The sequence below is a fragment of the Juglans microcarpa x Juglans regia genome, chromosome 2S, assembly GCF_004785595.1.
Source record: "Juglans microcarpa x Juglans regia isolate MS1-56 chromosome 2S, Jm3101_v1.0, whole genome shotgun sequence".
Classification (NCBI taxonomy): Eukaryota; Viridiplantae; Streptophyta; class Magnoliopsida; order Fagales; family Juglandaceae; genus Juglans; species Juglans microcarpa x Juglans regia.
The window spans coordinates 2,243,671-2,267,114 of record NC_054597.1 but is presented as its reverse complement, the minus strand read 5'-3'; the positions used below and the strand labels follow the sequence as shown (position 1 = coordinate 2,267,114).

Sequence of the window (23,444 nt, the reverse complement as noted above, 5' to 3'; positions counted from 1 at the left end):
GCGGTCATGCCACAGCGAGAGAAAGCTATTTTATTGGTTTAACTCTTTCCCAGAGATTAAAATTTTTTTTTTAACGTTTATAATTAAAAGAATAGAAATAGTATTAACAAGTCGTTGTAGTATAGTGGTAAGTATTCCCGCCTGTCACGCGGGTGACCCGGGTTCGATCCCCGGCAACGGCGATTAATTTTGTTTAGTAAATCTATTTTGGGCTTGCAAGTTGCATGTCTCACTTTTTCCCGAAAGATCCGGGAAGTTAGTGGCAAGTGATTATATCTGAGCCGGCATTATTGTCCATAAGTTGAAAAGAACACGTTTTGCAATGTATGGCCATCATTATACATAGTCATTAGCACTTGGCATGTTAACAGTCATTACATACACTGCAAGATTTCTTGCATACAAACTGAAACCAGTGTGAATGGAGTAAAGAAACTTTTGACTGTAACATCAACTCCAACACAGTCCTCCATATGTCAGGAAAACTGACTAAATTTTGAGCAAGTTGAGGTTTCCTTTCCAAGGTAAGAGTAAGATGTAGTATTATGTAGTTATTCCAATGTTATCCTAAACCGACTGGGAGACATGAGACTTTCTTTTAAGAAACAGCCCACCAAAGAAGATAAGATGTGAGATCCAGCAACAGGGAAGGAAATATGAACTAGGACAAACACCAAGCTATGCCTTCAATGATCCTAGTCTTATCTCTGTAATTGATTTGAAAGTTGGAGTTCATGTTGAATACTACCAATATACTATCTTAATTCTCCTGTTCTAATTTTTCCTTCTTGTTCCTCTTTATCAACCATCCTGGGAACAATATCTAGCAAATCATTGTCACGTACATGCAAAGAATCACATCTCTCACCAGTATGCACAGGGAGAGAAGAACAGGTAGTGGGTGCGAAATCACACATACACTAAATATATAATCCTGCTTGAGTAAGTGTTCCAAGACTCAAGGCTCTTCCTGATATTGTCAGTAATTGGAAAGCACAAATTTTAACTACAGCTATTGACCTGGTGAAAATGGAGATGCAAACCGTAAGAGTAAAACGTTAACCATGTTATGCAACAGCATCGTGAACCCTTCTGATAGGTTGAAAAATAAATGAATTAGTATACAGTTGACATGCTTCCCACTAATCAAATATTCCATCCTTGATCCTTATCTTTTATAAGCATGGTAAGACCAAATGCAGTGCAACCAACAGAAGCTAGAAATCTCACAAAATGTAGCTGTTAACTTTCCATTTATCGCACAATGCTACTTTAAACTTGGAATGCTTAACAATCCTACCAAAAAAGTAATATAATCATACCAGGTTTCAGATCTCGGTGAATGATCCGATGGGAGTGTAAGCATTCCATTGCACGAGCAATATCAAGTACTGCAAACCCAACCACCACATGCATATCCAAGCACCTTGGCCGCATATTCAGCAAGTACTTGCGCAATATCCCACCCAATAGAAGCTCAGTCACTATCACCATGACAGGATCCATGCAAGCCCCAATAAACTGATAATACAGAGAGATATAGCCGTTAGATATGGCATACACGCCCACTTCAATGGTTTCCATGTAAGATATGATCACTAACAATTCACTGATAATCCTAATTGCCAAATTTCCAATCCAGATAAATGGTATCATACACTTAAATAAGGAAACATCATTCCCTATGTGCTGTGTAATCAAACGAGGCCTAAATAAGAAAACGTGTAGATTTCTTGGGTAACAAAAGAAGACATGTCTTCTTTTGGGTTTGTTGGAACTTTCTTGTGAAGTCAGTCAGTGGGGTTGGGCTCTCCTGTGTTTGCCTCTGACTTAACAAGCCGCAATTCCATGTGATTTTCCGCCCCTTTCTAAGCATAAAAATCCACGCGCGATGTTTATTAGCTCTGTTGTTGAACTGATCTCAATTTATCTAAATCTAATTATTAATAGAATTTATTATTTTTTTAATTTTATATAGAAAAGTTAAACTTATTTCAATATATTTCATATATTTAAATACATATCAAACTTAATTATATTTTAATACATTTCAATAGGATCAATAAAATATTATTATTTATAGATCGATTCAAATTATCTAAGATTATTTTAACATCCAAATACAGCATAAAGAATGTTGATGTGAAGGCCAGAAGACCTTCCCCTCCCCTTACTCCCCCACCAAAAAAAATCTCGATCAAATTCAAAGAGTGCAGTCTGATCTGGTATTGACATGGTCCTCGAGGCTCGAGTGCAAAGCTTCTGGTCAGTTGCTAAGAAAAGAAAAAACAAAAAAGGGTTAAAATCTTGACCCATACGAAGCCCAAGCCCAGTCCATGTGCCATCAAGAAAGGACAAGCAAAGGATATGAGGGGCTAAAAGTTAAGGAAGGGAAAATGTGTTCAGAGAAAAAGAGAAGAAGTTACAGAAAAATGGGAAAATCAAAGAGAAAGGGGGTCACGAATGCGAGAGAGAAGTGATATAAAGCTGAACTTTTCACTGACCATTGTCAGGAACGAATAAAGGGGATCTGAGATAAAAAACTTCGGGACTTTTTCTTTTTCTTTGGGACGATTAGAGAGAGCTTATTCAACATCTAGACGGAAATTTTAGATTTATCATTTGTAGAATGAGATACGAGAAATTATGAGAGATTATAAATAATCAATTGAGAGTGCTTTCAACCATCTTAGTTAGAACTAGGCAATTCTATTAGTCAGTGGAGTGTGTCACGCAAAATACGAGAAATTGTTATTAGAAGGATTTTAATACAACCATAAGGGCCCACAGGGTGCCACCCTGGGCTGTAAAATCCTGAGCTTGGGCTTGGGCCTTTAAGGCTCAACAAAATACTTAAGGCCTAAATACCTCCCTTAACCCAACAAGGTCCATGTTAAATCATTAAATAAAATGCTCACCCACTTTTTTCTGGGATCGTTAAGATATTCAGTCAAAACAGATGGATAGCTCAAAGGAACTTAGATTCAAATTTTAGATAATGGGTGAGGTTATTAATCAGAATGATCTCAAGAAGACAAAACCTCTATTTAAAGGGATCAGATACGTTAATGAGGGTATGAAATATTTTGGATGGGAGATTACATCTATCATTACTGACTTAGACATCGAAGGATTCCCTTTTCAACCCCCAAGCTCTCTTACTATTTGGTTGCAAGAGATCGAGAGTGTGTAGCGGTGAAATACGCCCTTAATAGTTATAATCCTGAAAATTGAATATTTAACTAAATTAGTATCTAATAGTCTTATGAATTTTGAATCAATAGTTAAATTTTTAACAATTAATATCAGAGTGAGAACCACATTATGAGTTTAACAATTGGGTCTTTTGTGGTAATGAGTCGAGGTTTGCCTGCTACTTTTTATTTGTCCTAGTCACTCAAATGAATCGTTTTGAAAATAATACTGAAGAGAGTTATAGGGCATGTGTGGATAACTATAGAGTTTCCAACAAAAATTTTACTTAATTCCCAAGCATCATTTACACACAAAACATTTTCAATTTTCAATTTTTAAATTTTTCGTCTAACCATTACCTAATCATTACTTAAATACAAAAACTAATCAAAATAAAAATAATATTACAAAATTACATTCAAATGGTTTTTTTAACTTTATTTATTTACTCTCACATACTCCAATACAATATTTATTTTAAAAAAAATTGTATTGAACTTTTTTTTCCTTTTTTTTTAAAACTGGTACGTTTGGATGATAAACACATCTAACTCATTATTATAATTTTTTCAAATTCCAACACAAAATATAATAAACAATTCAGCTTTTTTAAATCTCAAAATAATAATAATAAAAAAAATAACATTCTAACAATATTTTAGTATCTCAACTTAAAGCAATTCATCTCAATTCAACATCCAAACGCAACCTTAATAAAATATATTTACTCAAACTATTTAACTACTGTTCAAAAAACTTTTGAAGATATCCTAAGCATCCTACATGCCGGCCTAATCTCATTAAACCATGATTATGACATTAGACGTTTAGCTACTACGATTACGATAAGAAAGAAAGCATTGAGTGGTGATTAAAGCTGTTAATTTCAATGACTTTGACAAACCTTCCTAGTGATTAAAAAAAAAAAAAGTTCAAGTTTTTCAAGAAAATAGTAATTTTCAAAATATTTTCAGCTAGATTATAAAATGTTGTACGGAGGTAATATAGTGTTTTTATTTAAAAGAATATAAGACATGGAAGAATAAAAACTATAAAGTGTTAATACAAGAAAAAAGATGATAATGAATGAGAGGAAGAGAGAGAGATAAAATAAACAAAGCAAAAACTAAAGTGAGTTTATGATTATCATGCAACACAAACATGAGTACGTAAGAGAGTGAATGACGGGAAAAAAAATGAATTTTTTTAATTATTTTTCAAATGCTTTTTCAAACCGTTCATCGAAGTAGGAACATTAGACGATCACTTTTCTTTTCTTTTTGATAAATGATAGAGTTGCAATCTCTTTATAATTTTTTTTATAATTTTTAAATATTTATTTTGATTTTGATTTTGATTTGATGTATTTAAATTTTTTAAAAAATTTATTTTATTGATAAGTTGTAAATAAAATATAAATGAATTGTAACTCTATCGTTGCAAAATATAAATGTGTATTTTGCATGTAAAAAAGAGTTTTGAGTTTAGCATGAAATAATAAAGATCAAAAGGCGCTCTACTATTAATTACATCGACCGTGACACTGCCCAAAGTCATCCGGTAGCCGCTCTAAAATTAGTTACTCTCTAGATCATTGCTGTTGACACCCCCACAGTCATCCGGTAGCCGCTCTACATGAATTAGTACTCTCACCGTCCAAACCAACCTTGCTACTACTAAACAAAAGTAACTAAGATTTTGTTTAGATTCGAAGATGAGTTATAAATAATAATAAAATTTATAAATTAAAGTTGATGAATAGTAGTGAGATGAGAGGACTGCTGGATATAATCTAAGTTGGAAAGACTCGTGCGGACGACTGGTTTTCAGTAAAGAAATATGACAAACACTCAATATTTTTCACAATATTTTAAATAAATGTATTTTAAAATTTAAAATAAAACATTTCATAAATGTAAGTTTATGTTATAAAAATATCTTTATTTTAAAAGAAAGTTGTGAAAAGTGTTATCCGTGTAGATTGACTAGGTTAGATTTAGATAGTGAATTGAGATAAAAATTTAATAAAATATTATTTTTATTTTAAGATTTAAAAAAATTAAATTATTTATTATATTTTATAAATTTTTTTTTATAAAATTTATAATAATAAAATGAAAAGAGACAGAGGCAAAACAGTCCTCCCCCTGAAAGTCACCCGTAGCCGGTCTACAAATATTAATTACGTAGACTAGATGATCGCTAGTGACCCCCAACATTCAACAAAAGTCATCCCCAAGTCGCTCTACAATTAATTACTCTTCAAAATACAAAATTTACATCGCTATCTCATTTTATTATTATACATTTTTTAAATTTTTATATAAAATATAATAAACAATTTAATTTTTTTAAATTCTAATACACATTTTTCAAATTTTAAAATAATGATAATATTAAAATATAATATTTTAAACTTCAAAATAAAATACAAAATTCTAATCTCGTCTCAAATCTGCTCAAAAAAAATATTTTAAAATAATATTGTGAATTTTTTTAAAAAATATTTAAGAATATAAAAAAAATAAATAAATAAATAAATAACAGTTTTTGTTCTTCTCGGGACCGGTCTCGTGCTTCATCCGATTTAGCACTGCTCATTACTCTAGATCTTCGCTCTACAATTACTACTCTACAAAAGGCATTCGGCCACCATTGCAAGTCATCGTGCAAAACCAAAGCACTCGTACGTACAGCTTAGCTCCAATGGCCTTACTTTGGCACCCAGAGATACTTGTCTCGTTTCTCTGCTTCCTTTTCCTTTCGCTTTTACGTTGGAGATGGAACAAACACTCTCCCATCATAAACTGGCCTGTCGCCGGAATGCTCCCGGGGCTTCTTCTAAATGCATGGCATTTACACGACTACATAACTCGGCTTCTTCAACATTTTGGTGGCACGTTCGAGTTTAAGGGCCCTTGGTTTAGTAGCATGAACTTTGTGCTCACTAGTGACCCCAACAACATCCACCACATTCTGAACAGAAATTTTTCTAACTACGAGAAAGGACCCAAGTTCCGTGAGATTTTTGAACCTCTAGGAAACGGAATTTTCGGTTCCGATTCTGACTCGTGGAAGTCCCAGAGGAAGTTGGCTCATTCGTTGATGAAAAATAGCAAGTTTAATATGTTCTTAGAGAAAGTTGTGCTGGAAGAGGTGGAAATGGCCCTCATTCCTGTTCTTGATCATGTCTCAAGTCTAGGAATCGAGGTGGATTTACAAGACGTTTTCCAGCGATTAACCTTCGATAATATTTGCAACACAGTTTTAGGCTTTCATCCAAAATTCCTCTCGGTTGAATTTCCTGAACATGCATATGCAAGAGCGTTTGATCAGATGGAGCAAGGAATCTTGTACCGACACGTTGTGCCAGAAAGTTACTGGAAGTTGCAGAGATGGCTTCAAATGGGAGAAGAGAAGAAGCTGAGCAATGCTTGGAGAACTTTTGATCAATTCCTATACCATTCTATCTCATCCAGGCGAGAAGAATTGAGGCAATGCAAAACCCAGAAGATAGATCAAGAAGCCAAATTCGACTTGTTGACAGCTTATATGGCTCATGAAGAAGAAGGAACATTGAAACTGGACGGTTTCTCAAACTCCAACGAGTTTTTAAGGGACACCGTATTCAATCTCGTGGTAGCAGGGAGAGACACCGTAAGTGCGGGGCTAACTTGGTTTTTGTGGCTTATTGCAACACACCCAGCAGTGGAAGCTAAGATTCTAGAAGAGATCAGAGACAATTTGGCTGCGAATTCTAACGAAAACCAGAGGATCTTTTGTATAGACAAGCTGAGCAAGCTAGTTTATCTCAATGGAGCGATGTGCGAGTCCTTGCGGCTTTTCCCGCCCGTACCTTTCGAGCATCTGCACTCAGTTCATTCTGACATTCTCCCTAGCGGCTTGTATATTGGTCCAAGTACAAGATTGCTGTATTCTCTCTACTCAATGGGAAGGATGGAAAGCATATGGGGTGAAGATTGCTTAGAATTCAAGCCAGAGAGATGGATTTCGGAGCAAGGAAGAATAGCGCATGTACCATCTTACAAGTTCGCAGTATTCAATGCTGGACCCAGGACGTGTCTAGGCAAGGAAATGGCTTTAATTCAGATGAAGATGGTTGCGAGTGCTATCATTTGGAATTATCACGTTCGAGTGGTTCAAGGCCATCCGATTACTCCCAGCATCTCTGTCGTACTTCATATGAAGTATGGTTTGAAGGTTAAAATCAGCAAGAGATCATCCATTATTTGATGAAGAAATTATATGATCTCTAGGGTCTGTAATTTGCTTTATAGATGAGATCCACATTTACTATATATATATATATATATATATATATATATATATATATGTCGTGTGCAATAAATTCTCACAATAATAGAAAGATCTTATTCAGTATTTTGAATAAATGAAATTATATAGATAAGAGATGCAAGAGTACTGGTCGCCGGTCGGGCATTATCTTTTGTACCAGCGATACACCTTATGCATGGGCTTTTAGCTAGTCTATATGGTTTCTTCCTTCTTTTGATGTCATCAGTAGTATTGTTGATCCAAGTTGTAATATTCAGTATTTCTTTATACGTGTAGAGAGAGAGAGAGTCACATAGGTGGGCTTCTGGTCATTATGGATTTCTGGGTTTACTAAAACAGGGGTTGAACATGAAGTCCATAATGCTGCTATTACGTTAGGCCCAATAATATTGGAATTAAAACACCTTATTATATATAATGAGAATTGCTATAGAGGAAACCTTACATCACAAATATTCACCTGACGAATATGTAACTTGTCATTTTATTTAAATACACATATATTTAAGCATGAAAATAAAAAAATAAAAATGACAGTATATAATATAAGACTTTCAGGTAAAATTCCTTGTATATCATAAATGCCTACTAATCCTGTTCCAAGAGAATGGCCGATTTGATGGGGGCGCCGAAACAGTCTTGGAGAAGTTTGGTCGAGCCGAAGAGGATAGCGAAAGAGAGTGCAAGGTGACAAAGGTCTGCATGCGCCATGGCTACGTAGTACGTACATTGCTATCCCCGCGGGTAGTATAAACTATTAAGGTATGGTTTAGATAGTGAGATGAGATGATTTAAGATGAAAGTTAAAAGTTGAATAAAATATTATTTTTTAATATTATTATTGTTTTGAGATTGAAAAAGTTGAATTGTTTATTATATTTTGTGTGAGAATTTGAAAAAATTTAATAATAATATAAGATAAAATGAGATGATATGAAACATTTTTACTATTCAAACGAGGCCTAAAAAATATTGAGCATTCACTAATTCTTACAAAAACTAAAAGAGACCAAGTGCTAGCTCCTTCTGAGATCTATATGAATTGATAGGCTAACGGAGTCTCAATAGGTTGCATTTAGGTAATGAGATGATATCAGATATTCTGTGAATAGTAGTAAAAAATTAATGATAATAGAATATTGAATAGTAATGAATAGTAGTGAAAAATAGAACAAAAATAATAATAAAATAATGAATAGTAATAGAGTATTTGTACTACTATCCAAACTAGCCCTAAAAAGTTTACTATTTTCTGATTGAAAAATATTTTAACTACAAAATGATTTTATAAAAATAAATTCATAAATTAACGTGACTTGATATAATACTTTAGATTATAAAATTATTTTTATTATAAAATCAATATAACGTATTGCAAGAAACTACCTCCGTTTGTAAGCTCAAAGTTAACTCTTATTACGACTACGACACTTCTCTTTCATCTTTTAAAGCTGTGAAATGTCATGAACCATATATAAACTCTGTTCATTGTCAGATGTTAAAGGTTTGAGTCGGGCTAATCTGCCGCTCGCTCAAAGTGTACCGCCCAACATTATTATTATTATTATTATTATTTATTATTATTTATTATTTTCATATATTTTTTAATATATTTAAATATTTTTAAAAAATAAAAAAATATATATCACTACATTTAAAAGCACTTATTTCATCATTCAGTAAAAAAAAAAAAAAATTGATCAAGCAATCAAACCGAACAGTACATTATGGGCGGCAGACTAGCGTTTTTCTAAAGGTTTAGGTCATAAATTCTAGAAAACTCCCCTAGTGGTGGCACTCAACTAATGTATCATGTATGTTTTCATCTCAACCACTACTGATATCAGCTTCTTCTATTATTGATTGGCCAATACAAAATCCATAGTGCGCATGTAATAACAACTCCATTCCCATATTTAAAGCAAGCGTCTAATAACAAACTCCAGTAATTTTTTATTTTTATTTTTTAAAAAGGAGTGAATAGAAATTGTTCTCTGAAATCAGCAAAAGTACACGGTGATTCCCCACCTGCTTAGAAGAAGTTACATATACCTATAATATTCCTTCCATAGACATACGAGGTTCAGATGATTATTTTATGGAAGCTATCACATCCCTGTACAAAAACAAAACAGGGTATATAGATCCACAAACGAACTTGAACATGTGCGTAATATTAGCACATTTCAGCCTGACCTCCTATAAAAGCTATAGGCCACAGCAACTGCTGCCACTGCACTAACCACAGCAACGGCTGTGAGAACTTCACTTTGCTCCAATGATCCTATCCAGAAAGAAAGTTTACCCAGCCCCTTCTTTTCATGCCCTGATACCGTTTCTTTCAGCTTCTTTTCTTCACCCACACCGTTCTGCTCCAAACTTCCATCTCTGCAACAACTAAACCCATTAGCACCCTGGCAACAGCCAGCCCCATCATCCTTCTTGCTCTTAGTGCTGCTTTCTTCAGGCTTCTTCTTGATTTTCTTCACATCCCCATTAGGAAGCTTCTGTTTATCCGCCTTTCCACCTTCCTCAGCAGTGGCCCCCAATTGCCCCCTGCAATAAATGCCAATGATCCAAAGAGTGATCATCAATTGACAAGCAAAAAGGTAAAGAGGGTGATTCTCCTTAAGAGAAATGTGAGAAACTTATTTGCTAGTACAAACATAAGAAAACCATGGAAATACCTCTTCATTTCAATATCTTTCAAGAATTAAAAGATTCATGTACCACCATTCATAAAGGCAATATTAGAAAACCACAATTCTACAGGGCCTATTTGAATGTAAATGGTGTGGTCAAAGCATATGGAAGCGAGGAACAAAAAACTAGGCTATGTTTAGAAATGAGTGTCAAGGCAAGATATGTAAACGGACTTCATTGCATTACTTGGCTCAACTATTTATCAATGATTTTGTGGTCAGGAATAAAATCATATTTAATGAGTCAATTAAACTGATAAAATCATATTTTTTACAAGTTAGCTTCTACCCCCACGTATTTATAAAGCCATACTAGTCTCTGATACTGCTATTAATTTGTGAACTCAAATGAACTAAGTCATCTAATGAACATTTCACAAAAAAGGACATGCAAAACCAAGGACAAACCTCCAAAGGTGTTCTATGATCTCTCCCTTTCCAATATGCTGATCAAGCAATGCAGGGACATCATCAGGAGTAACATAGCCATACCTGTCATCATTGATAAAAACTATTTAATACTACCCAAATAAATTATATGAAGTTTCTTTCAAAGCTTTAGAGTGACAGGAAGTAACTATGACTTGGATCTTACCAATGACCCATTATCTTTCCATCGGGACCTGGACTGTAGATAATCACATTCCCAGCATACTTGTGCCCCCCAATGTGTGAGCATGGGCTAACAAATACCTGATCTTTCCATTCCCGTGACTCAATCTCCTCTTTAAGCTTTTCAATTAGAACCGGTCCACAAACACCACACCTCCGATCTCGACTACCATGAGAGCACACAAAAACATGCGATCCAGTCAACACCTCTTCCACTCCCGAAGCCCATGGCTTACCATTCACAAGAACATCCTCCACAAAGCTATCCACTTCTGAGTCCTTCAAACCCCTTCAAAAACGAAAATAAAAAACTCAACAAATAAATTATTAAAAAATAAAACAAAAGAAAAGACTTATCTCGACAGCACCCAATCATAGCCAAAGGAAAAGAACACAACCTCTGAAAATTAGCAGAATCTTGAGCTTTCCATATAAAACTCTAACAAACAAAACACTAACCATCCTAACATAACTATAATCCAGTCATTTTTACTCATAAAAAAAATGTGTCCAGTCACCCTAAAACAAGCAACTTGTCAATATCTGTTATTTCCAGAAGCATTAAGCAAAATCACAGGGGATATAATCTAATCTAACACTCGCGACTTACCTGTACTTGATCATTTCGGGGAAAATCAACACGTCTCCGTCGGAGAAGGTCCCCTCGCGTCCCTCGAATATTGTCAGGTTCGTCTGCCATATCCAAGAATCAAACACCGAGTCAACGAAACCATTACCAAATCCAAGTCTCAAAGCTTGCAGCAAAATCAGAATCACCACTATCATTAACTGATTAGTCCAACTTTTAAAGTAAAATCCAAGTCTCCCAAACTCGGAGCAAAATCGCAATTACTCCTATCCTTAACAGATTAATCTGAATTCTAAAGCATAGTTTGGGCTTAAAATCTTAGCAAAATCACAATTACCGCAACGGATGAATCCGAGTTAATTTATAGTGATGTAGCTGACCTTGAGAGGTATGCTATCTTTGCGGCCTTTGATAGCCGAGGAGAAGAGCCTGGGGAGCAGATCGGAGTCGGAGCCCTCGACGCGCGAGGGCCAGGCCTCGGGGCTCTTGTAACAGAGGAACACATGGCGGTCGTATGCGCCGACGGTGCCAGCGAGACTTTCCTTGTACATCTCCGGTCGAGTAAACCCATACTTCTCGTCGTCATCGTTGCTGTTGGCGAGGTTCGAGAGATCATCGGAGGCCATGGTGAAGGCTAAGGCAATAGTTAAGTTCGAACACGCGAGAGGCAATGCGGATGGTAGTGGCGGAAATGAGTGAGAGAAGAAGCGTGAACAATGCTCAAAATGCTCAAATAGAAGCGAGGGAGTGTGGCCTGTGGGGCGTCATTAACACCTGGAGGTTTTGCGCCGTGCGATTTGGCTTTTGGATGCTGATGGGTCGTTGGTGCTTGGGAAGCAAGATAGATGCGCGAAAGGGTCGTGGGTGGCACGCGCTAACTGAGATAAGACTGAAATGAATATTGTGAATCATTTGTGAGGGTGCGATGGCGGGTGTTTGGAAAAAGAATGGAGCATGCGTAACTACGAATAATGCTGAAAATCGTTGGATCATTGCTCTTTTCATTTCGGGTTTGCTGAAGTGGTCATTCAGGATTGGGCCTTCAGTAACCTTTATGAAACAGACAGTCGTCGCACGTTAATCCTTGGTTCGAAGTCGATCTTCCGGTTGCGAGGGATCTTTACGTCATTGTATTCGATCGATACGTATTTAGTGTACCGAAGTTATAAGTCTAATTCCCAATCAATAACAAATTACAAAGCAATCTGACGAAGAAACCATAGTTTATTACGGAATAAATATCAGTTATCGCGTAGATTCGGAAAGTATTTTATCTTATCATTATAATTTTTTTAAATTTTTGTCAAAGACATGTGACCTGATTGGTATAATTCTCTAAAATAGAGGTCTAGAGTTTAAAACTCTCATCTCTCAAATGTATCAAAAAATTTTTTTTATCAAATTTTCATATAAAATATAATAAACAATTCAATTTTTTCAAATCTTAAAATAATAATAATATTAAAAAATAATATTCTAACAATAATTTTTTTAACTTTCATTATTTCATCTCGTCTATAAATCTAAATTAGCCCTACGTGACGCTAATAAATTAAACATTAAACGACTCGATCCCAACTCAATAATGGTTGATTTTTTAATCTATTGTTCTTTTCTTAAAAAGAATATTACAAATGGACTCTGAACATAATTAATTTTTTTTCAATTACTTTTAATGTCGAGAAACAAGCAACTTATCCTTGAAATCTTTCATGGAACTGAGGAATCCAGTTTGCCCATTTGCCCTTTTTAACAGCTTCTCTTGCTATTCAATGAGTATGCTCTTTTGTTTCTAACGACATTATTTTATAGTTGCTATTGGAAGTGTAAGATGTTTTAAAAGCTTCCAATTGTAAGGGAGTTTGGGGGGGAATAGGAATGCATTGTTGATGGTGGTTGATGATTGTTGATCTATCATCTTTTTAGGACCTGCCATTCTGCTATCTTGACTATTGCCCATCTATAGTAATGCTTTTTGAAAAAAGGAGCTACCATATATAGCATCTCCCCACTTTCATGAACGCTTTGAGTATTCATTATTTCGCAGATGTTGCTTGGTAAATTTGTGCACTTAACTAAACAGAATTCAATTCATTTAAAAAAAAAAAAAAAAAACTAGTGAGAATTCAAGGTGGTCCTTGGTGGACTTCCTGTCAGGAGCTTATTAAAAAGGAAAAATGATACTCTCACTATTTGTTCTTACCGATTGTTTAGTTGTTCTTACTGCTGGAATTTTTTATTTTTATTTTTACTTAGTGATTGATTAAGGAAATATTTTTTAATAATATTGTGATTTTTTTTTATTTTTTTTTAAAATATTTAAAAGTATTAAAAAATACATGTAAAAAAAAAAAGATAAAATAATAAAAGATTAATTATGCCCCAGCAGGAATTGGGAGCGGTGGATGTAGCACCGTCCATCAAAAAGTCTTCTTAAGTTAGAGGCAGCCACTTCCCATTGGGGACCTCATGACCAATCCCAGAGGCCACAACTCTTGGGCCCTTTTTGGATAGTGAAAGTGTTTTATCTAAATCTCATCTCATCACTAAAAATTTTTCAAATTTCCACATAAAATAAAATAAACAATTCAACTTTTTCAAATCCCAAAACAATAATAATAGTAAAAGAATAATATTCTAACAATATTTTATTCAACTTTTAATTTTCATCTAAAACTATTTTATCTCATCTCACTATCTAACAGCACCTTAATGACATGATTTGATGCATTGAAAGTGTAAAAACGTGTGCCAAATAAAATTACTCATTTTGAATTGCTTTGAGTTTGAAAAGAGTCCTGCGTGTTCCTGATGTTCCCAAAGCCATTTTGGCAAAATTAGAAGACTATTTATTTCCACTGGAACTAACAATTGACACGGGCAACAGGTGTAGGAAGAAAGACCAGCTAACTTCAATTCTCATCTTAATGCATTTGCTTTTCCTAACTGCTGTTTATCATGTGCCTAGCACTGAGCAGCAGTTACAAATTTGTACTTTTTGCAATGGCAAAAAACCATTGAAGCACAATACGAGAAGATGGAAAGTGGTTCAAAGAAAGAATAAATGGATACAAAATCAAAAGAAATCAATCTCCAAATAATTACCTGAAGGCTTCACATCAATACTAGGAACCTCAGTTGTAGGTGCTTTCGGCACATCGTTTATAGCAGCAAAGTCCATCACACCCCGTTTTGGCACCTCCGGTGGATTGGTACAACGAATGAGTGCCCAATTCACACTTTGAAAGAAGGGATGCTGTTTAACTTCTGTAGCACCCCGTCTATAAGCAAGACGATGCCGTGGCTCTTTCACAAGTAGACCCCTGATCAAGTCCCTCGCAGCAAAGCTCACAGTAGGTGACTCTGGAAATCTTAACGGTTGGCCAACCACATTAAATAGAGTTGCCCTGTTCCCTGCTCCCTTGAAGGGGGTTTTACCAAACAAAAGCTCATAAAGAAATATCCCAAATGTCCACCAATCTACAGCACTACCATGGCCTTCACCTTTAATGATTTCAGGTGCCAAGTACTCGTGTGTGCCAACAAAAGACATTGACCGAGCATTTGTGGGCTCGGCGACAAGCTCAGGGAGAGGGGTTACTTGGTGACTTGTTTCATTCTTTGGCTTGTTCTTTTTTTCTTTCTTGGGCTTGCTTGATAAGAAGCGTGGTGCGAAACATGTCGGTTGGATGCAATCTGGCTGCATTACACAAGTTGGCTCCATGCAGGCAGGTTGCACGCAGTATCCTGATTTCTTAGTCAGGATGCTTGAATTTGAGGATTTTACCAGAGTTGGGCAGACAGCACATCTTAGAGAGAGGTCAAAGTCTGAAAGCATTATGTGTCCATCATCTCTCACCAACACATTTTCTGGTTTAAGGTCTCTGTAAATGATCCCAAGCATGTGCAAATACTCCAGAGCAAGAAGAACTTCAGCCACATAAAACCTGCAGAATGGCAGTGGAGCTCAAAGGGCTGAAACAAAAACCAGAGGTACCTAATCATTTTTTAACTGTTAAGTTTAATTGTACTTCATATCAAACTACACCTTTAACATCATCAAAATCAAGAGTTACCAAAGTAAAAACTCCTAGTGCATCAGGCATATTCTGCGAGTTCTATAACGTGGGTGCATAAAAGAGACTAGAGACTTGCCAAAAAACCTTACAGAAAGAAAAGGAAATTCAAACACAAATACTTGTTGGAACTTATTTTTCCCCGTCTGGCCAGTTTAGTTCAAAATCGTATCAATGACAGGTGATAACAGTACACATAAACTTAGCTTATATCTGAAAAGTGGCTAGGAACTTTTAGATTTTGGGAAAATTAATTGAGAACTCAAATATTTGTTAAGACTTGGGGAACATATACAGAGATGATGATAAAAGCAACAATTGAAGCAACTTATACTTGACTGGATGTATAGACAAGCCAACCATAGAATGATGAAATTGAGAAAGGAGATTCAGTGAGTTAATGGAAAAAACTTCGCATCCAGGCACTAAAAAACCAAGAGCAAATAAGAAAATGAGCACTTGTTATGACTTCCCAAAATCACGACGATGAATGAAGGGGAATGAGAATTAGATAGAGATCATACAGAAGATTGAATATGTATACAAATATAAGGTGTAAAGACTTAAATTATTATTATTTTTTGGATCGGTAAGGTGTTATATTCACTTCATGCAGGTGGGAACTGTTCGTTGCTCTGATTCCACTAGTGAGGTATACTTAAAAGGACTGTTTACAGCAAACAGAATTCATAGTTAGTAAAACAACAAATTTTTAATTAAAGATGGAGACATCAACGTCACATCTAGGTGGGCATTCGGAATAATAATGGCAAGATCCGAAAACTTCATATGTGCACCAGACACAGAGGATTAGTATTATCAAGTTAAAGATTACAACAAGAACGTCAACTGGAATTGGGTGAGTCCAGTTCCACCCCCAGCCAAACTGCGAGAAAGAGAACGTCTTTTCAGACCACTGAAGTCTAATGCAAAGTCCACCTAGATGATTCTGTTTGTTTGAAATAACATAAAAAAGAATTTGGTGAGACCATCAAATCCTACAATGATATGTTAACTGGAATGGGCCTCATGTTCCATGATAACATTAAGAGAACCGACAAATTTTTCTTACTGCTAGTAGCAACATAAAGATTTTTGTCATAACAGTAACCTTAAGACAGTTGATCATTCACATAAATTCAAATGCATTGTCTAAGTCAAACAAGTGAAAAAAAAAAGAGAGAGAATAATTCCTAAGTCAAACGAGTGAAAAAAAAAGTGAGAGAATAATTCCTAACCTGGCAGCATGCTCGGGAAAACACTTCCCAGGTTGTCTTTGCCTGAGTGCATGAAGGTCTCCACCAGGGCAGAACTCCATTACTAAGCAAGAGGATTTCTCTGTCTCAAAATGTGTATACAAGGTGGGTAGGAATGGATGATCCAGAGACTGCAGTATCTCTCTTTCTGTCTGAGCTCTCAGAAGCTTCTTGCGACTCGCTAGAGCTGCTTTATCCATAATCTTCATGGCAAAATAAGTTCTAGTGCCAGTCAACTCTGATAAATGAACACTGCCTATATCTCCACATCCCAGTCCCTTCAACAATCTAAAATGTTTCATTTCCAGCATCCCATCACGAGATTGAATGGCCTGAATGGCTTCCCATCTTATATCATTTGCCTTGTGGGGCTTGTACATCGCATTGCTTAAACTACTGGAGCTGCTCTCATCGCTGATGTCACTGCCAGTGCTTCCTCTAAAGATGCTGGTCTTCCTGCTCTCGACAAAATCGCAAGAAGTAGTAACTTCGACACAATCACCAAACTTCTCAATGCTGCTCATACATTCACTAACTTCTGTGTTTGTGAAACTTTGTTTGGCAGAATATAGACTATTCTGAGGACTTGGACAAAAGGTAACTATGGATTGAGGTGTTAAGTGGCTGTCTACTTGCGCAGCCCCTCCTTTACATGGGCCTAAATCATAATTTTCAGATTCCAGAAAGCCACTTGAATTACAATTCTCCAAATCAGCAATGGGATTCTTGCCGTAAGATTTTGTTCCCAGTGCAGAAACCTTCTCCAAATAAGAGGTTTCAACTGCTTTACTGAGAACATCATTGAAGCCTGCATATTCGAATTTCCCCTTATATGAGTTGTCAAACTGTTTCCCCATACTGGGCGATTCTTCATGCTGCAAATTATCATAAGATGCCTCATACGAAAGCTTTTCATTATACACGTGACCATTTGGATGGCGGGCTGGTTTCATACCATGATTATTGGTAGTTGCATAGGAAATGGAAGAAGCCACTTCACTTTTAGTTTGTTTCGAATATGGAGGATGAGAGGAGAGAGGAGTCCCGGATCTAGAGCGATGGTTGTTGCCTATGGCCAAATTCTGAGTCTTTGACAAAAATTTAACTCCATCAATGGGCGTCTCCATCCAGTAACTTCGCACAGCACTGTCACACCAAAATCCAAACTAAACACACTGACTTTGCGAGATTTAGCTGGTGAAATGATTACTGATACACCTCCCCCCCACCCACCAAATGGTAAAGCCATTAATTACAAAATCTTAAGCTTAAATGAATTTCTAAATTTTTAAAAGACGAAAAGGCTGAAATAATAACTATTAAGTTCGAAACAAAGGCATGATCCTCTATGCAAACCCAAGCAAAAACATAATTGGCAGAATTCAGAGAACCGTTACACAGAAATCCATATCATCAAGGAAAATCCCAGAGATTACGGATAAAACAAGAAACTTATAGAAAGCAAGATACACATGGCACCGAGAATCGAGATATTGAACGCAATAAATACATAAATGAATGTCAAAAGCAAAGAAAGTCAAGAATCACATGACAACCAAAGAAAAATTGCATAGGTTTGACACTCCAACGGCCCCATCAAGAACTGTCCCAATAACCCAGATGCCCCTTTTGGTAGCCGAGAAAATGTAGTTAAAAGTAGTGAGCAATTGGAATTTGGCAAAAAAAGAAAGAAAGAAAAAAAGCTCGAAGCATTCGTTGTTTAGGACCCAAGAACACCAACGCCTCCATTCATTTGGAGTCAATTCCAAATACAATCGGCTCCACTTTCCTTTCTTTATCTTTTCCCACAATCACTCAGCAGCCAAACAAGAAACAAAGCAAAGAAACCTCCAAAGACAAAGGGCCAAAGAAAGAGAAAGAAAAGAAGGAAAGACATAAAGCGCATACCTGATCAGAGAAGGGAAAGTGCAATGCAGAGCAAGTAATTCTTCATGACAGTTGGAAAAGCGAGAGATAAACCAAAACGTCAAAGAGAAAAAGTGACAACTTTTGGTGGGTTGTGGTGGTGTCTCTATGTTCCTCTAAAGAAGAGCTTCAGATCCGATCGAACCTAGGAGGAGAGAAGGGAAGTGGGGAGGAACAATCGTAATGACAAGAAGAACAATAATGTTTTGCAAAAAGCTCTTTTTTTTTTTTTTCAGTTATTTTTCATCGTGTTGTTGCAATGGCTCTTGCGGGGACGGGATTAAACAAAGCCAACTTTGAGCAGCAAAGCAAATGAAACTGGAGCTATTAAAAAAAGCCTTCCGATCTTTGTATGTCCCCACTCTGGGCTCGAAGAAAGCCTCTTCCCCTGCTTTCTTTGTTCTATGATTTTCGTATAACGCTAAAAGCAAGTAACGGGACCACCTCGCTTCGATTCATCATTCATTGTGGCGCTCCTCTCCAATTTACCGATTGAATGATGCTACTCTTCCAGCTTATTCTTTATTTTATTTTATTTTTATTTAATGATTAAGAAATGATGTTATGAATTTAAAAAAATATATATATATTTAAAAAGATTAAAAAATATATGTAAATATATATATATATATATGTATAGATGAAACGTACTATCAAAAACCCTCAGCGGGAGCTCCCAGCAGTAACCGTAGAGCCACCTTTTCTATATTAATAAAAGAAATGATTGGATGGTGGATTATTTCTCTTTTATTGATAATAATAATAATAATAAATCATTAGTCTAATCGTCACACGTAAATACTGCAAAATGAAAAAATATATTAAAAAATATAACTATAAAAATATAACAACAGATAATATATTGTAATTTGTGGCCCAACCTTCATTATCCTACAAATAAAAACACAAAATAATAATAATAATAATAACAAGCGAAGAGAGAAGAGAGAAGAAGGTTGCCCTTGGTTGCATCCTTTGATTATAACTCCTCCCTCTCATATCCCGTGGTTGATTTTTTAAGAGACTCGAGAGACAGAACTTTCTGAAGCATTTTAATATATTAATTTAATATATTAATAGTAATCACATCCCCACCAATTACAAATTGGAACTGTCATGCGCGGCATACAACTAAATATTAAATATATATTAATTTAATATATTAACTATATATTATGGTTGGTCCCAGTACAGTAGTCAGGTGATACGAAGCCTACATTTTAAATGTGAATGGAACTTAATTCAGAAAGTAGACATCAAGATTGTTCTAGTAAACTCTCTAAATATAAGTTCAAGATGTATCTCCCTGTGGACAAAACATCAAGCCTCTTCTCGCTTGGTTCATACTTGCCCTTGCGAAGCTGGTACCGATGAGTTACAGCAGAAATGGTATAAGCTTGGCCTTCTATTGTGACACTCTCTCCACATTGCAAGTTCTGCAACAAACAAGGTGCAGTAGAGATACACAGTCAAACACAGGTGCCCTGATTGTAACATTTTGTATAATACCAGAGTTCCACAATGGGAAAAAGAACAAATCACATAGATGGATAGGTTATAACGATAGTCATGAGTACTAAATCCCACATTAGCAACTTATTAGGTGAAACTAGACTTTACAAATGATTTTATAGAAGTTCAAACTGACTAAGCCATTTTAGAATTATAGAGCAAATGTGGCTAGTATTTTCCCTGTGTTGTTATAACTTATAAATGATATCAAAGCCAATTCCAGCCAAAGTGTGATACTTGAGCCGTACCACCTACAACATAATGACTTGACAAGGAGGACATTGATTTTGAAAGTAAACTCAGATGTGGCTTGAGATTTTCCTTAGATTCTTACATTTTGTCTTGTTGTTTCTAAATTCACAAGTTATGTTGGTGAATGACTCTACAAGAGTAACAGTGATGGCATGACAGATATAACATCAAAAAATTTGGCTGGGTTGCACATAAGATTTCACAGAAAGGTCAACTGCTAGTTTTCAACCCTCTAAAGTGTAACATGGCACCTGAAATCTACATTTGATTAAGAAAATGGAATGCCTTCTTATGGGATTGACTCACTTCCCAATGAAGCATTAAGGTTGAAAGGAGGAACCAACTCATCATGATGACCACAATCCACATATCCTTCGAACTATTTCACCATATGCAGATGATGCTATCCTAGAATTTTATCTCTCCTTCTCCAACATATGTGCCGTCTTCAACAATTTCACAATATCAGTCTCTTGGATGACCCTAGTCGCCAGCCATGTAAGCTCAAATGGCATAAAAGGAATATTTGCCTGACCTTTCTACCCCTCTCTTTTTACCTTTAGAGCTGTATTATGGAGCACGCCAGCAAAAGGTTTGTTGAAAACTAGCACTAAGCCGCATGCCATGGCTTAAAAACCAAGTTTCTCGGAGTAATTCCAAATCCCACTCCTTTGTTTCATTTTATATGTAATTTAACTCTGATTCAACTCCTGCTTGGCCTATTTTGGCATGTGATTAACTGACCATCTTGCATGCTGCCCAATTTGATAGTTGATTTTGTATAACTGAGCTATCATCCTCCTATACGTCAAATCAACTATATATTTTAATGGCCTGAATGTTCATGACTTTCTAGCTTCCCTTTCGTTGACCTAGATAGGTCTAATCTCTTGTATACCATCTTGTGTACTTGGGTTTTTGCCTATCTCTATTTATAATATTATCGATTACTTATCATAAAAAAAATATTTTATACCTATGCTTATACAGATCTATATACAAAAAGACACACATATAGGATAAGAGGGTTAAAGCCAAGTTTTTCCTGGAATGAAGACATCCAACAAGGCCCAGACACATCAGATACAAATTATGATGGACGCCTATGTGAAAACAGCAAATGGGAGTCCTCGTTAAGCCAATGTAGCTGTATCCAAAATGATTAACGGTTGTAGTGTTCTACTGCCACTAAGGTTAATGTTCAATCTACTTCATATGATACATCTACTTTACAATCTAACGTTAGATCTCCTTTACACGTTAGATTTACTAAATTTAATGTACCACATCAGTCTATATAAGTCTGTGAATTTACTTTTGTGAAATCTTTTTGTGGCAAAAGCATTTCTCAAGTTCATTATCGGCCAAATAAAACAATAATCAGAACCATTTCCAAGCTTTTAGTCTAAAATTAGTTTAAAAGTCTCAGATTATTCTTTCCTTAATTTAGAATGTATCTAGGTGTTTCTTCTGTATACTTCCTGTGTACACGGGCTGTGCCTAGTTCATTCGCATGAATAAATTTACTTCTTACTAATCAAAGAAAAAAAAAAAAGTCTCAGATTATTACAGTAGTTTCGGATGCATTTAGGAATGAGAGCCACTGAGATTACACATTAGATAAGGAATATAATCCAAAAAATAACATTTATAAAAGGAAAGATAAAAAAATAAAGAAAAGCAGTGGAGTACGGAGCATACGGAGGGGAAGCAACGAATGCCAAGGTTCCTGGGGGGAGGCGTAATTTCGATAACTTTATAGGGGTGGAAGTTGTCTCTGTTTCTATCTTTCTTTCTACAGAAAACTTGGACTTGGAGCATCACCTGTCTCTGATATAAACAAAATAGGAAAATAGAAAAGAAACGAAAAGAAGAGTTGAGAAACGGATCCCAGAACATTAATGATTAAATAAGAAAAATAAAAGCGATTGGCAAAACCTCTGAATGAATTGCTGAGCTCCACGACGCCATTGCCATTCTCTCTCTGTGTTCGTGTCTCTGTGGCCAGTTTGAAGAAAGGAGAAGCAAAGGAAAGCCAGAGAAATGGAAGATCTTTTTCTGGCAGGAACAAGGAGCACAAAAGAAATTTGGTTTTCTTTTTTTTTTTTTTTTTTTGTTCTTGGGTCAAGAAAGATGGGTAGCTATTAAAAGAAAGAAAATGGGCTTTACGAGAATTTCCTTATAATTTTGTTTTTAAAACAGAGTGGCCTATGGGCTTCAAGTTGACCTGCCCAAATTCAACCTCAAGCCTACCCTTCGTAGAGGATTGCAATGCCCAATGGTATATAAAAAAGAAAAAACTACTTTGCCTTCTTAATGTACCGCTCCATTTGATGGTTTGATAGAATATTTTTTTTACTTAATAATTAAGAAAGTAATTTTAAGTGTATTGAAATATTTTTTTATTTTTAAAAATATTTAAATATATTAGAAAAATGTGAAAAAAAAACCAAAAAGCAAAGTTGGAAGTTAAACTGAATTGAGTTAAATTGAAATGATAAAATATTATTATTATTTTGAGATTTGAAAAAATTGAATTGTTTATTATATTTTATATTGAAATTTGAAAAAATTATAGTGATAAGTTGAGATGAGCTTAATAACCAAACAGTTAAATATAGAAATGTTGTTTTATCTTTTATCTTTTTCATTTTAAATCTCAGTCACACTAATTAAATAGCTTTGTATTGGTTTATTATTATTATTATTATTATTAATCCCGAATATTCGGCATAATTTTTTGATTAATTTTAGAATTAAAGAATTTTTCGCAAGCACACATAAAAATTCAAGGAAAATTTATTAGAAAATACCGAATCTACCGATACTTAAAACACATCTAATATACCGAATCTACCGATCATAACACATTTTCAAACATCCAACCCAACTGACAATAAATTGTAAGTAATACAATTCTAAATTCAAATTCAATGACCTGTGTCCCTGTAGAAATATGGTGATTGCACAAAAATAGATTAGCGAACTACACTGGTGTCTACAAGGT

The 23,444-nt window shown here is 35.3% G+C and overlaps 5 protein-coding genes and 1 non-coding gene across 11 annotated transcripts; 2 read left to right on the top strand and 4 right to left on the bottom strand.

Moving 5' to 3' along the window:
• The first annotated feature begins 110 nt into the window (after positions 1–110).
• Positions 111–182, top strand: TRNAD-GUC. The gene has a single exon. It is a non-coding gene; the product is annotated as a tRNA-Asp (tRNA).
• Positions 183–702: 520 nt separating this feature from the next.
• Positions 703–1,551, bottom strand: LOC121253083 (serine/threonine-protein kinase STY13-like). The gene is made up of 2 exons (XM_041152979.1): positions 1,323–1,551; positions 703–810 (listed from the first exon to the last, which is right to left on the bottom strand). The coding sequence occupies exons 1-2, from the start codon at positions 1,504–1,506 to the stop codon at positions 761–763; spliced, it is 234 nt and encodes a 77-aa protein (XP_041008913.1). The 5' UTR covers positions 1,507–1,551; the 3' UTR covers positions 703–760.
• Positions 1,552–5,855: 4,304 nt separating this feature from the next.
• Positions 5,856–7,634, top strand: LOC121251482 (alkane hydroxylase MAH1-like). The gene has a single exon (XM_041150741.1). The coding sequence runs from the start codon at positions 5,902–5,904 to the stop codon at positions 7,447–7,449; it is 1,548 nt and encodes a 515-aa protein (XP_041006675.1). The 5' UTR covers positions 5,856–5,901; the 3' UTR covers positions 7,450–7,634.
• A 1,253-nt stretch (positions 7,635–8,887) lies between these two features.
• Positions 8,888–19,211, bottom strand: LOC121252836 (protein kinase PVPK-1-like). Of its 6 annotated transcripts, none has more exons than XR_005938286.1 (4): positions 18,656–19,210; positions 16,730–17,956; positions 14,401–15,362; positions 8,888–8,898 (listed from the first exon to the last, which is right to left on the bottom strand). XR_005938286.1 is itself a non-coding variant. In XM_041152665.1 (4 exons), exons 2-4 carry the CDS (start codon positions 17,872–17,874, stop codon positions 14,492–14,494), a joined length of 1,869 nt encoding a protein of 622 aa, XP_041008599.1. In that variant the 5' UTR covers positions 17,875–17,956; positions 18,656–19,211; the 3' UTR covers positions 14,242–14,491. The 6 variants fall into 6 exon arrangements, 5 of the variants coding, with proteins under 5 accessions (XP_041008599.1, XP_041008596.1, XP_041008598.1 ...); XM_041152665.1 differs by lacking the exon at positions 8,888–8,898 and having other exon boundaries at positions 14,242–15,362; positions 16,730–17,555; positions 17,703–17,956; positions 18,656–19,211; XM_041152662.1 differs by lacking the exon at positions 8,888–8,898 and having other exon boundaries at positions 14,242–15,362.
• LOC121252839 (altered inheritance of mitochondria protein 32-like) lies at positions 9,443–12,223 on the bottom strand. The gene is made up of 5 exons (XM_041152668.1): positions 11,796–12,223; positions 11,437–11,519; positions 10,810–11,115; positions 10,623–10,706; positions 9,443–10,068 (listed from the first exon to the last, which is right to left on the bottom strand). The coding sequence occupies exons 1-5, from the start codon at positions 12,039–12,041 to the stop codon at positions 9,699–9,701; spliced, it is 1,089 nt and encodes a 362-aa protein (XP_041008602.1). The 5' UTR covers positions 12,042–12,223; the 3' UTR covers positions 9,443–9,698.
• Positions 19,212–19,799: 588 nt separating the features above from the next.
• Positions 19,800–22,548, bottom strand: LOC121252840. The gene is made up of 3 exons (XM_041152670.1): positions 22,376–22,548; positions 22,139–22,267; positions 19,800–20,109 (listed from the first exon to the last, which is right to left on the bottom strand). The coding sequence occupies exons 1-3, from the start codon at positions 22,412–22,414 to the stop codon at positions 19,930–19,932; spliced, it is 348 nt and encodes a 115-aa protein (XP_041008604.1). The 5' UTR covers positions 22,415–22,548; the 3' UTR covers positions 19,800–19,929.
• Positions 22,549–23,444: the final 896 nt, after the last annotated feature.